At 49.3% G+C, this 12,376-nt stretch overlaps 1 protein-coding gene across 1 annotated transcript; it reads left to right on the forward strand.

The window, feature by feature from the left end:
- Positions 2,025-11,984, forward strand: DPCR1 (diffuse panbronchiolitis critical region 1). Its single transcript, XM_018038876.1, has 3 exons — positions 2,025-2,152; positions 8,799-10,126; positions 10,646-11,984. Exons 1-3 carry the CDS (start codon positions 2,071-2,073, stop codon positions 10,790-10,792), a joined length of 1,557 nt encoding a protein of 518 aa, XP_017894365.1. The 5' UTR covers positions 2,025-2,070; the 3' UTR covers positions 10,793-11,984.

Here is a 12,376-nt window from a genome sequence, read left to right on the forward strand (position 1 = left end):
TAAAAGAGAATGGGGAATGTTTACTTACACAGTGAAGGCAGAGAGTCTCAACCTAGCACTACTGCTGTAAGCTGGAGAGTTCTTTGCTGTGGGGCTGTCCTGTGCCTTGCAGGATGGTCAGGAGCCCCTCTGGCCTCTACCCGCTGGATGCCAGGAGCAACATCCTCCAAGGTGGGACAGGGTTGTCTCTGCTGCTGCTGCTGCTGCTGCTAAGTTGCTTCAGTCGTGTTCAACTCTGTGCGACCCCATAGACAGCAGCCCACCAGGCTCCCCCATCCCTGGGATTCTCCAGGCAAGAACACTGGAGTGGGTTGCCATTTCCTTCTCCAATAAGGTTGTCTCTAGACATTGCCAAATGTCCCCAGGGGACAAAGTTGCCTCTCCTTGTTGAGAACTATTCTCCTGGAGACTTGTGTCCCTGGAGGAAAGCGTGGGGTGGGGCCAGATTAGTGGAAAAGGGGATTTTCAGTCCCTCCTGGGTCCAGACGGAGAGGCAGAGGTCTGTCTCAGTCTCCCCACCCTACAGGAAGCATTACTTGGGAGGCAGGCTACCCAGTTCTGAGCAGTCAGGCTTTGGTCTGATTCCATTGAGCCCAATTACTCGCCTAATTGTGTTAATGAGCAGCTGGCCTCTCCTCTTCCCTTTCATTCCAGCCCTGCCTAGGTCTTAGGGACCAATCATGCCAAGCACTGAGATGGATTCACAAGTTTGGCCCTCTAGTCCTCCCATGAGCCCCGCGTTCCCAGGGCCCTAGCACCCTGCCCTCCGGGTCCGGCCCTCTCCACCCCCTCTGCCTGCTCCACTCGCCCCTAGAGGTAGGAGCCAGCCCTGGCTTCCACTCCATTCAGCCAAGTCAACACGACTGACTGCGTCCCGTGTGCCAGGCCCTGGACCTGGTGCTGGGGCTGCAGCAGCAATCATGGCAAAGACCTTGCCGGCTGCTGACTCCCCAGTAGAGGAGACCCACCGTGAAAAAATTAAGTGAGCAATAGGGGCAGTGACTTAAGGGCCCCGGACCCACAGCTTCCTCTCTGCTTAGAATCCGAGGGAGCCTGTCCTCCCCCTATGCCAGCCCCAGGCACTGTCTCCTGGGAGCGCAGTGTATGAACTTTGACAACCTCTGAGCTAACGTTTGCTTCAGGCAGGGAATCAGGACGAAGGGGAGAGGGAGACTCCAGGGAGGTCCTAGACATGAGAGGTCTGCATTTCTGTTTAGGGGTGAATGGGAGCTTGCGGGCAGAGACAGCAGCAGGCCTGCCATTGGCTGGGCTGAGGTGGGAGAGGAGGGGGCTGGGGAGTGAAGGCAGGGTCCCTGTCTGCTGAGGATTTCTGCCAAAGACCCTGGCTTCAGTGCCTCTGGGTGGCCTGGACCGGCTGCCAACCCTGCTGAGGGATATGGAAGTCCCTGGGGTTCCATGTCTGCCTTGCCTCCGCCCCCACTGTCCCCACTTGTTGGTGTGTCATCTCTGGACACCTGGAAGCACCTGTCTTTGCAGGAGCCGGCCACTGCAGGGCTTTCCCCCGTCTCTGCTCTTTCACCTCATACTCATGGGCAGCTCCACCCAGGGCAAAAAGAGTGATCATGTGTGAGTAAGGGGTGTGGAGAACTGGGCTGACGTAAAAGAAGTGGAAAGTGGAGGGTGCAGCTGAAGAAGAATCAGAATTTGAATCTCTTCCCAGAACCCAGGCATCCAACTGTCTTCCTCCCCATCCTGCCCCAGCCAGATCTCAGTCTTTCTAGAAGCCACGGTCTGCTCCCCATCAGCCCAGAACCCCGGAAGCCACCCACCCAACCCCCTCAACCTCTGCTGGGGCTGGGGCAGGAGTCAGTCCCTCCCAGTTGCCTTTCCCTGCCCCCAGATCCCACCCCTTGGGTAGACACCCATGTTCCCTGCTTCATGACGAAGCCGCTGTGGTCTCCCATTATCAGGGCACCCCTGCAAGGTGGGGCGGTTCCATTTGTTTAAGATTTCGGCCTGAGGAGCCCCAGCCCCCGTGACGTCAAAGCTGGGCCCATATAAGCTGAGGGGACCCCAGCCTACGGCCTCAAGCAGCCATCCAGCTCCGACATGGCCCAGCCAGCCCACTGCATCCGCTCCGTCTTTGGCCTCCAGTGCTTCTTCCTTTTCCTTCTCACCTCTCAGGAGGCAGGTAAGATGCCCTCAGAGGCAAGGGGTCACCATCACACAGGGGCATAGAAAACAGAGAGGAGTTGTTTCTTAGCACGCCTATGGCTGACCATCGCAGAAATGAACTGCAAGTGAATATGTGCTGGGAAGATGGGTGGGTTCCAAGCTGCTGCATGCGGTTGTCTAGGGTGTACGCTGCTCAAATTTGCCCGCTGAGGGGCATGCTGGAGATGAAACACAGCCTATGCTCTGCTTCGCTCTGCTAAAACGTGGCCTGCAAGGCTGCAGACACCAAAGAGGGGCTTCTTCCCGTCTGGATGCTGGCAGTCCTGGGCGGGCAGCTGTGGGGATCTGATGCTCCCTGACCATCTGCTTTGTGCAAGGAATTCATGGGTGTTCAAAGTACTGCACCTCGTTTCATGTCCTCAAATCCCCTGAGGTGATTAGTGATATCCCATTTTATAGTGAGGAAAGGGAGACTCAGAGAGGTAAAATGCTTGTCTAACATCACAGAGGCAAGCAGGAATCCTGCCACGCCACCCCTGCCGCTGTCCTCAGGGCGCATAAAGAGCATTTCTGTCCTTGTTCTGCACCAACCTGCGTTCCAGCCCTGGCTCTGGCCCAGGTACTTAGTCTGGGCTTCTGTAAAATGGGAGGATGCACCTGGCCAACTGGTTACTACACACCAAGCGTCATTCTAGGCATTTCATCTACATTTATTTACTTAATCCTCATGACAATTCGATAAGGTGTGTGGTTTTATCCCCATTTTACAGTTGGGAAACATCCCAAGGCTTTGGGAAGAAGGTGGATATAGAAAAGTTTGACGATGGCCAGTATGGGGAAAGAATCTAAAAAAAAAAAAATAGAAGAGTGGAGATATATCTGATTTACTTTGCTGTACGCCTGAAACTAATATATTGTAAATCAACTATATTCCAATACAAATTAAAAAGAAAAGTTTGACAAGCCAAATAGACCTCACCAGGTAAAGTGAAATTGCAAAATTAGTTCACTTAATTAAGAGAGAGTTCTGTGACAGAAACTGGGGAGCAGAGATGTCCAAACATAGGGGCGATCTGGAGGGGCCTGGGCAATTCAGAGGAGGGTCTTTACAAGGTAGATAACTGGCAGAAATAGGTTCAGAGGGATTCTCTACGTATTGCATAGAGTCATTCACGGTAATAGCCTTGATGATCCCAAACCAGGGCCCAGAAAGGCCTGAGTATGGACACTCTGGGGCAGGGGAGGCAGCAGCTTTTCCTTCCAACAGTGTTTGACCGAAGGCGATGTTTCTCCTTCCCTGAGCTCAGGGTCACATTGAGGCTGGAGGGGCCGGGGGCAGGTGATGGGGCTGATGGTGGACAGTAGGGGCAGGGGCCGAGGAATCTCTGTGTCTCCACCAGGTGTCAGCAGCACCGTGATTGGAGGCCCTTCCCCCCAACCTCAGAGGCACCAGAGCCACCCTGAGCCACCACCCCAGTCTCACCCACCTTCTCATCCCCTTCCCGTTAGGCTGGCTGTCCGACCTGCCGCTCTCCAGCCCTCCGTCACGCTTCTGCCCAGGGAGAGGATCCTGCAGAGGCAGGAGGGAATGAGTCTCGAATCAGCTCCGCACACATTCACTTATTATTTTTTTTCTTGCATTCACTTTTGAGGGAGGTTTACTCTAGGACAGTGGTCCCCAACTTCTTTGGCACCAGGGACCAGTTTCGTGGAAGAAAATTTTTCCACAGACCGGATGGTGAGGGGGGATGGTTGGGGGATGATTCAAGCGCATTATATTTATTATGCACTTCATTTCTATTATTATTACATCAGCTCCACCTCAGATCATCAGACTTTAGATCCCAGAGGTTGGAGACCCCTGCTCTAGGGCACAGGACAGGCTCAGGGCACACTTGAAATCTGAATTCTGGAGCAGGACATGGGCTCTATGGGTGTGGTCTGGGAGACGGCCACGCTAGAGCTTGGCTGGCTGGGACTGAGGGGATAGTGGGGAAGGAAGGGCCCCTGGGTGCTCGGATCCTGCAGAGTGGACCAAGGGGGTGATGGGTGGGGAGGGCTTGAAGCCGGGGTGAGGTTGGGAGGGAGTCAGGGTGGAAGTAGAGTGTGAGTCAGGGCCAGGACATGACTGTGTCCTGCAGAGACTGAGGCCAGGGTGGGGAGGGAAGAGTGTCAAGAGGAGTGGATGAAGACCTTTAGCCCACAGCTCTGGGGTATGCCCTGTCATTTACCCACAGGACCAATCAATACTCAGACGCAGATAACTAGATCCTAGAACCCCAGAGTCTGCATCATGCAACCACAGAACCACAGGAGCAGAATCTAGATGAAATCATCACTGCAGAAAGCACAGATGGGGCTGAGGTCCTGGGGAGAATCTAAAAAAGACATTTTTCTACAGTAAATGTCATTTGATTTAATTTCTATTACATAAATAATATATTCTCACCCTAGAAACTGGAAGATGGGAAAAAATAGAAAAAGAAAATCTCTTCTAATAAACCCCAGTTGCCCAGTCAAATATTTGAGTGTATTTCTCTTTCATCTTTTTACTATGTCTGTGTTTTAGGTCACATGTTGTGCTTAAACCATATAGACACTTAAACAAGCAAGCAAATGGAGTAAGCCATTTTTGAGGGATGGGATATCAAGAAACATCGGAAATACTCTTTTGGGTGAGGCTGTTATGACAGAGACCCCATGGCACAAGTTACTTAGTAGGATGTCCATTTTCTTTTCAAACTAGTGAAAGAAGCAGATATAACAGGCCTTTGGAACTGTACACACAGTTTTGATATTGTAAGATTTGTTTTCATTCTTTTATCCAGGCTGAGTAGCTACCTTCAGTGTCTTGTGCTAAAGTCAGGTTTTCCTCTTTGTTTATACCTCAGTGACCAAAGCAGTTCTCTTCAGATCATTTTTATAGCCAGCGAAATGAATATCTCATGGTGAAAACTTCCTAGGAAAAGAAAGTTGCTACCAATGGTAGATCTGCTGGGCAGAAGACAAGGTCATCTCAACCCTGAGGTTTAGTCACTGATTTGCCTCAAGACTCAGGACCATGGGTTACACTGAGCTTCAGCTCCAGATTTTATAATCAATGGTTCCACAGCTATGTGATGTAGATCTGGAATTCTAAAATCTAGTTATCTAGGTCTCGTTATTGACTATGTGGCTCCTGTGGTTAAATAACCGATATCCCAAAACTGGTGAGTGAGAGGTCTTCTTTCAACATCTTTTCATCTCAGGGCTCCATTACTTAACCCAGCAGAAGTTAACCCTTAGTCTCCCAAATTTTGGAGGTCACAATTATGTTTTTGTTTTTTTTTTTACTCAATATGCATAATGAAAAGCTGTTGGCATGGCTTCTGAAAAGTTTCTATCAGTCTTAAAAAACTCCCTCATTTATCTATTCAAGAAATATTTATGAAATGCCTCCCGTGGCCCAGACATTGTTCTAGACTGGAGACATAGTGATGAATAAAACACATAAAAGTCCCTGCCACTGGGGGAAGTAAACTGCACTTACTATACGTTAGAAAGTGATGAGTGCTATGTTGATAAAACAGGAAGCAGCTCAGGAACGTGGAGGGGTTCCATTTTGAAGGTGTGGTCAAGGTAGGCACAGAGGTGTAGAAACCAGGGCAGGTAGAAGAGGCATCTGGGGCTGCAGAAGGCTGGAGGGCAAGGCCTCAGGCTCGGCTTCCCTTACTACCAAGAGAAAAACAAGAAAGTCTGAGATTGTTTCAAAGACTACTACTTTAAAGAGTCTTCTACACTTCAGAATCTTAAGTGCTCCATACTTCCTGTAGTCTTCACACTAAACGAGTAGGTTGACATCGTTATTTACTGTTCAGGACCTGAGCCTTCAGAGCATTTAAGTGGCCTGAGTGAAGATGCAAAGCTAGTGAGGGGTAGTGCCTGGACTCCATCCTGTCCTCTGACTCCTTAAGGCCAGTGGAATTGGGTGTTCTGAACTGCCCGTCCGCCTATTTCTTCGCTCCATGGATATTTAGTCATCCCTTATCACATTTAAAAGCATCTGGGGTATAGTGAAAAGCCTATCTTTGCCAATTACTCATCCTCTTTGAACTCCCTTTTCTCACCTGTAAAATAATAAGATCATATACTTGCCTCACAAGTTCATGGTGAAGCTTAAATGAACAAGTATGTGAACAGCATCCTTCAGGGGTCCCACCAAAGTCAGTGTTCTTTCTTCCCCAAGAGACTGGGCTGACTTATGGGCTATATCACCGACTCAAGTAAACTGCAGGAGTTGGTGATGGACAGGGAGGCCTGGCATGCTGCAGTCCATGGGGTCGCAAAGAGTTGGACATGACTGAGTGACTGAAATGAACTGAACTGAACTGAACTGAGTGTGGTCTTCACCAGTAAAAGCCTGGGCCTGGGAGCCCAGAATATGTGTTCCAGTTCTGGCTCAGCCTCTTATCTGCTGAGTGTCCTTGGGGAGATTGCTTAACCTCTCTTAACCTTGCTTCCTCATCTGTAAAAAGGAGAGGATAATAAACTCTCAATCTCAAAAGGTTGCTGTGAAAAGTAAATGGGTTAATACATGTCCTACTTCATAAGACCTGCCTGTCTCTCAGTAGGTGTTCCAGAAAGGTTGGCCATTGCCGTGGCCAAGTCACCATTGTGTGCAAATCATCATTTCTCCAAGAAACTCGAGTTTCTTTGCTGTAAAACAGGGACATTGACAGTTTCTGAGATGCCTTGTGGGGAGCTGGGAGATCAATTACCTTAGACGACAACCCAGGAAGAATGGCTATGAGGCAACTAGCAGAGTGCCTGGCCCCAAGAAGGGCCCCAATAAATGATAGACATGGGTTTCCCTTGTGCCTCAGTGGTAAAGAACCCTCCTGCCAATGTAGGAACCACAGGAGACATGGGTTCAATCCCTGGGTCAGGAAGATCCCCTGGAAGAGGGCATGGTAACCGACTCCAGTATTCTTGCCTGGAGAATCCCAAGGACGGAGGAGCCTGGCCAGCTACAGTCCATGGGGTTGCAAAGAGCTGGACATGATTGAGTGACTGAGCGTGCACACACACACACACACACACACACACGTGATCAGTACTGCTGCCAAGAAAGTCAGAGAATGACTCCGGCCAGTGAAGCGAGGGCCTGACTGTTCAGCCCTCCTCTCTCCCCCCAACCTCCAATCCCATCAAGGGACTTGGGCTTCCCTCCCACTCTTGACCCCTTCTTTTCCACCTGTGTTTCTTTCAAGGACTGCATTCCTCAACCCTCAGCCCTCCTAAGCAGTCAGCAGGTGGGTGGGTGGATTGTGGTTTCCTGTGATTGGGGGTGCGTCCAGGTTCTGGTCGCCACCTTGAGCTAACAGAGCCTGGAAATCTCGGTTATGTAACGACGCTATCTCTCACTCTTCAGCGCTCTCCTGGCCCATGCTCTCCTGATTAGAGATCAGAGACATCTCCTCTGTCTCCACTGGTGTTCTTCCACAGAGTTAAGGCCCATATCTGCTCACTGATGGGGTTCACACCCTGTCGTTAAACATATTCGGTCCCTGCCAATCCAGCGGCCTCATTCACACCTCCTGGGACCCCCAAGTAAATCTCTTTTTCTTTCAAAAGGGCCACCTTCTTCTGTCTCAGAGGGCTTCAGGTGTGTGAGAGGGGGAGCCAGTGGGGAACCATAAGGGTTGAGTCCTCTCTTCTGCTTCCTGGAATCCAGATCAACCTTCATCACCAAAATGGAAGTTTCCCAACCCCCTCCTCTACCCACCCTCTGTCCCTCTTTCTATATTCTCGTGAGTCACCGGTGTCTACTTACTGTAGGAGGTTTTGCTAGGGGTCTTACTTAGTCTCTCACACACTTACATCTGGAATGGAGCTGAACTATTATGGAAAGATGGAGATTCGGACATTTATTCCCTTTCCGCTCAGCTCTGCCGTGGAAAGACAACTCTATTCCATAAGTATATAAACTCTAGCGCAACACTTGCAAAGCAAAATACCAGTCAATAATTCCTCTCAAAATCTTACAGTGTGATAAACTGGACAGGGGCAGAGATTGTAAGCTCAGTTGCTCAGTTGTGTCCAACTCTACTCAACTCCTGGACTGTGGCCCACCAGGCTTCTCTGTCCATGGAATCTTCCAGGCAAGAATACTGGAGTGGGCTGCCATTTCCCCCTCCAGGGGATCTTCCCGACCCCGGGATTGAACCTGTGTCTCTTGCATCTCCTGCATTGGCAGGTGGGTTCTTTACCACTGTGCCACCTGGGAAGCCTGGGCAGAGGTTGACAGTCACACAAACCACTGGCATGTCACATTGAAGGCAGCAGGAAAGAATAACTAACAAAGAATTTTTTGAGCACTGAGATGAAGTTGGAGCTTATTTGCTGAGAAAGATCAGGAAAAAGGCCATAAAGCTAGGAAGATCGAAACTGAGGAGTAAGGAGTAGAGGTCGAGAGGAGAGAGGAAGCATTCCTGCTGAAAGCACAGCCACACACAGAGGTCCAGAGACTGGAGGTGAGAACAGGAATTAGATAGCAGGGTATTCCAAAGAGACTGGCTGGGGTAACACTTCTGGGGTAACAAAGGGAGCCCTACCAATGACATAAGAAGGGAAGCAGGGAAGAGCATGGAAGAAGTTTCTTATTTGCCTCTCTCCCTTCACAGGTGCTGCCGCACTTCAAGAACTCCAGAAAACTGGCAAATCAACATCTGATCATTTGTTCTCTCTGGCTCCAGCCCTTGTTTCCATCACCCCGTCTAATCACGCTGCTCTTCATTCAGAGCACAGCTCTCCAGACCCCCTGATATCTACAGAAACCCATAAGCCAAAGCACCAATGCACTACCACGCACCGCTCCAAGCTGGCTCACCAAAGCTCCACAACCCAAGCTGCTCCTCCTGCTGCTGAACAGAACCCCAGCAAACAGGGAAGAGGGCCAATTATCCGGAACGAACGTGCTTCTGAACCTAAGGACACCGCTAATACAGATCAAGGGTCAGATGGGGAAAGACATACAACTCCAGTACCCAACAGAAAGAGTACCACTTGTCTTAAGCGCACAACAAGCAGATCAACAGTGACAAGCAAACCAGCCAAAGTTGTAACACCAAGTACCACCTCAAACAAGACTACAGAAAAGACAAAACAAAACCTAGGAAAAGTGACTGACCGCAAGCAATCAACCACAAGGGGCCATGAGAGGACCTCAGGAAGCCCAGAAAAGTCCACGGAACACGAAGGAAAGACCACGGGGGACAATAAGAGGGTCACGGGAGCCTCAGAAAAGTCCACAGGACACGAAGAAAAGACCACATCAAACCACGAGAGGACCACTGAAACCTCTGTAGGCACAGGACACGGAGAAAAGATCACATCGGGCCATGAGAGGACCACAGGAAGCCCAGAAACGCCCACAGGACACGAAGGAAAGACCACATCAAACCACGAGAGGACCACTGAAACCTCTGTAGGCACAGGACACGGAGAAAAGATCACATCGGGCCATGAGAGGACCACAGGAAGCCCAGAAACGCCCACAGAACATGAAGGAAAGACCACAGGGACCCATTATAAGACCACAGGCGGTTCAGCAAAATCTACTAGACATCAAGAAAAGACCACATCGGTCACTGAGACCATAAAAGCTCCAATAAAACTCACAGAAAATCCAGCAAAAAACACAGCAGCCACAGAGAACATAAGACCTGCAGTGAAGGTCACAGGAGACGCATCTATCAGCACTACGTCTCCTTGCACCAGTAACACTGACGCTTCCCGGTGTGTACCCACTGGTTCCTCTACACCCCCCAGGTCGATCGTGTCAGAAGCCCCCGACAACAAGAGCCATCCGCAGCAGAACAAAGATGACTCACAAGGAGGTGTCCATGAGGGAGAAACGGAAGGGACTGATTCCTTCCCCGCATGGGCCATAGTGGTCGTGATCCTGTTGAGTGTGATTCTCCTTCTGGTGTTCATCGGCCTGATTGTCCTGGTAAGGGAGAGTAATGCCCAGCGGGGAGGTGGGGAGTGAGTCCATGGAACAAGTAGCTAAGATGATGTTATGGATCAGAACTGGAGGGAACAGTAAGTCAAGGAAAAAGCGGCATGGTGTGGGAAAAGATAAAAGAGGGAGTGTGGTGGTGGAAACTGTGGAGAAAAAAAATAGATGGATGGGACATGACAAATGGAATTGGGAAGCAAGCAGTGACTGAGAAAAAAAAGCTGTGAAGCAGGGAAAATGTAGGGGTTGGAGACAGAGTCTGGGGGTGAGAACAGGTGACATTCGGATAAGGAAAATAGGACAGAAGAGGAGACTGGAAATGAAGTAGGGAACTCTATACTGAATCTGGGACTGGAATAAGGATTAGGGTTTGAATGGAATCTTGGGAAAGGAGCAAGTCAAAGGTCCAAGGTCAGGGAGAACAGAATTGAGGACCTGAGTTATGGGTGTGGATAAAGGCAAATGGCATGGCAGATGGTACTCACACTTCTTTTCTCCTCCCAATCACAGGCCTCCTACTTGGCTCGAACACGCCGTGCACTGATCCAGAACACTGAGAATAATGACTCAGAGAATGCTGGGGGCTCCAATTCCTACCCAGTTTACCTGATGGAGCAACAGACTTTTGGCCCATCCCAGACCCCTGGCCCACGATGACCATTCAGAAGTCGCTCACCCCCAGATTTTCCATGACCTATCCCTTTCCTGGATGAGACCCATATAACAGGGACCCACAACTGTGAGTCCCACAAGTGAGACCCACAGTTCCTATTTCCTGGACTCCACAAAGGGCAAAGTACCGACAGTTGACACGCTAACACTTCAACTGCTGTGATCTTATTTAAACCAGCCAAGGTGTGAGGTGATAAGCAAAAAGGATGTGAGTTTGGGGTATAGAAAAAAAGAATGAATAATACAAGCGAGTGTTCTCTGTAGAAGATGATGATCTGAAAATGAAAAGATGTTTGATGGATGTATGGGGTGGAGATCAATATACGACTCTGAGTCCTGGGAGGGGCAGCACAGTTGGGGAGCCTTAGAAAGCAATGCTCCAGACCTGACCGAGTCAGGATTATAGGCAGGGGGAGTCAAAAGACAGAGCCTCTGGGTTTCAGGACCAACCTATGTTATTTCCACCTCTCACTTAGAGTTTGTGTGTGGACAAAGCCTCTGGGTTTCAGGACCAACCTATGTTATTTCCACCTCTCACTTAGAGTTTGTGTGTGGACAGGTTTGTCTCTCAGTTTCCAGGGCCCTTGATTTTTTCTTTTAATAAAAAAAATAGGATCTGAGAAGAAAAGAGGATTTCCTTCTCTACCTTCTACATTCTCAGAAAAATTCCAGGAAAGATCATCCCACAGAATGATATCTCCCACCCAGATGGTTCGGCCCTCTTCCTTCTGAATCCCTTAGTTTTTCTAAATGTCTACAGTGGGCATCCTGTTGCTGGGTTGTGGGAGGGCATGCAGGGAGGGATTTTTGTTTGGCCTGCAGTCTCTTCCATGGATCTCCACCCCAGACCTTCCTTGACAGTGTTCCCCACTCATCATTTATTTTCCTGTCTCTTCCCCTAAAGCCCCAAAGTCTTGGCTTTTTCCTGTAGAAGTCACCTATCTTCTCTACTGCCCCTATCCTCTCTCCTCACACCTTCACCCCAGATTATGATTTTTCTCCTTACAGACATTTCATCTGGGTTTTTCTCTCCAACTTATTAAAGTTCTTTCATCTGTTACTGATTGGGCAGAAGGAGAGTCAGCTGATGACAGATAGCTTCTTTCTATCCATTGGTCTTTCTATAATAAAGTGTAAAATAATTATAAAATAAAGCATAATAATTACTGGACTATCAGTTGGCGAAAGTCTTGATATGTTCCTGACTTTAGCTGTGACCTTGCAGACAACCTTCAGCAGGAGTGGCTAGAAGTCAGGGATTCTTTGGAGAATGAGGAAGAGAAGGCCAAATTCCCATTGCTCCTAAAATGGCTCATTCCTGGATTCCGAGAAGAGCCAGCCTGAATTCATGCTTGGCTCATTTGCATGGTGACAAAATGAGGAGAAAATGGGTTAGTAAGCAAGTATTTCTAAGTACCTATTATACATTCTGTTGAGGATTACAAAGAAGTATAAGACATTGCTCTCATCTGAGACACCAAAATAGGAAAGTAGGAATTAAGTAATTCAATAAGAGTTATCACAAGGCTGCTGCTGCTGCTGCTAAGTCGCTTCAGTCGTGTCCGACTC

The sequence above is a fragment of the Capra hircus genome, chromosome 23, assembly GCF_001704415.2.
Source record: "Capra hircus breed San Clemente chromosome 23, ASM170441v1, whole genome shotgun sequence".
Classification (NCBI taxonomy): domain Eukaryota; kingdom Metazoa; phylum Chordata; class Mammalia; order Artiodactyla; family Bovidae; genus Capra; species Capra hircus.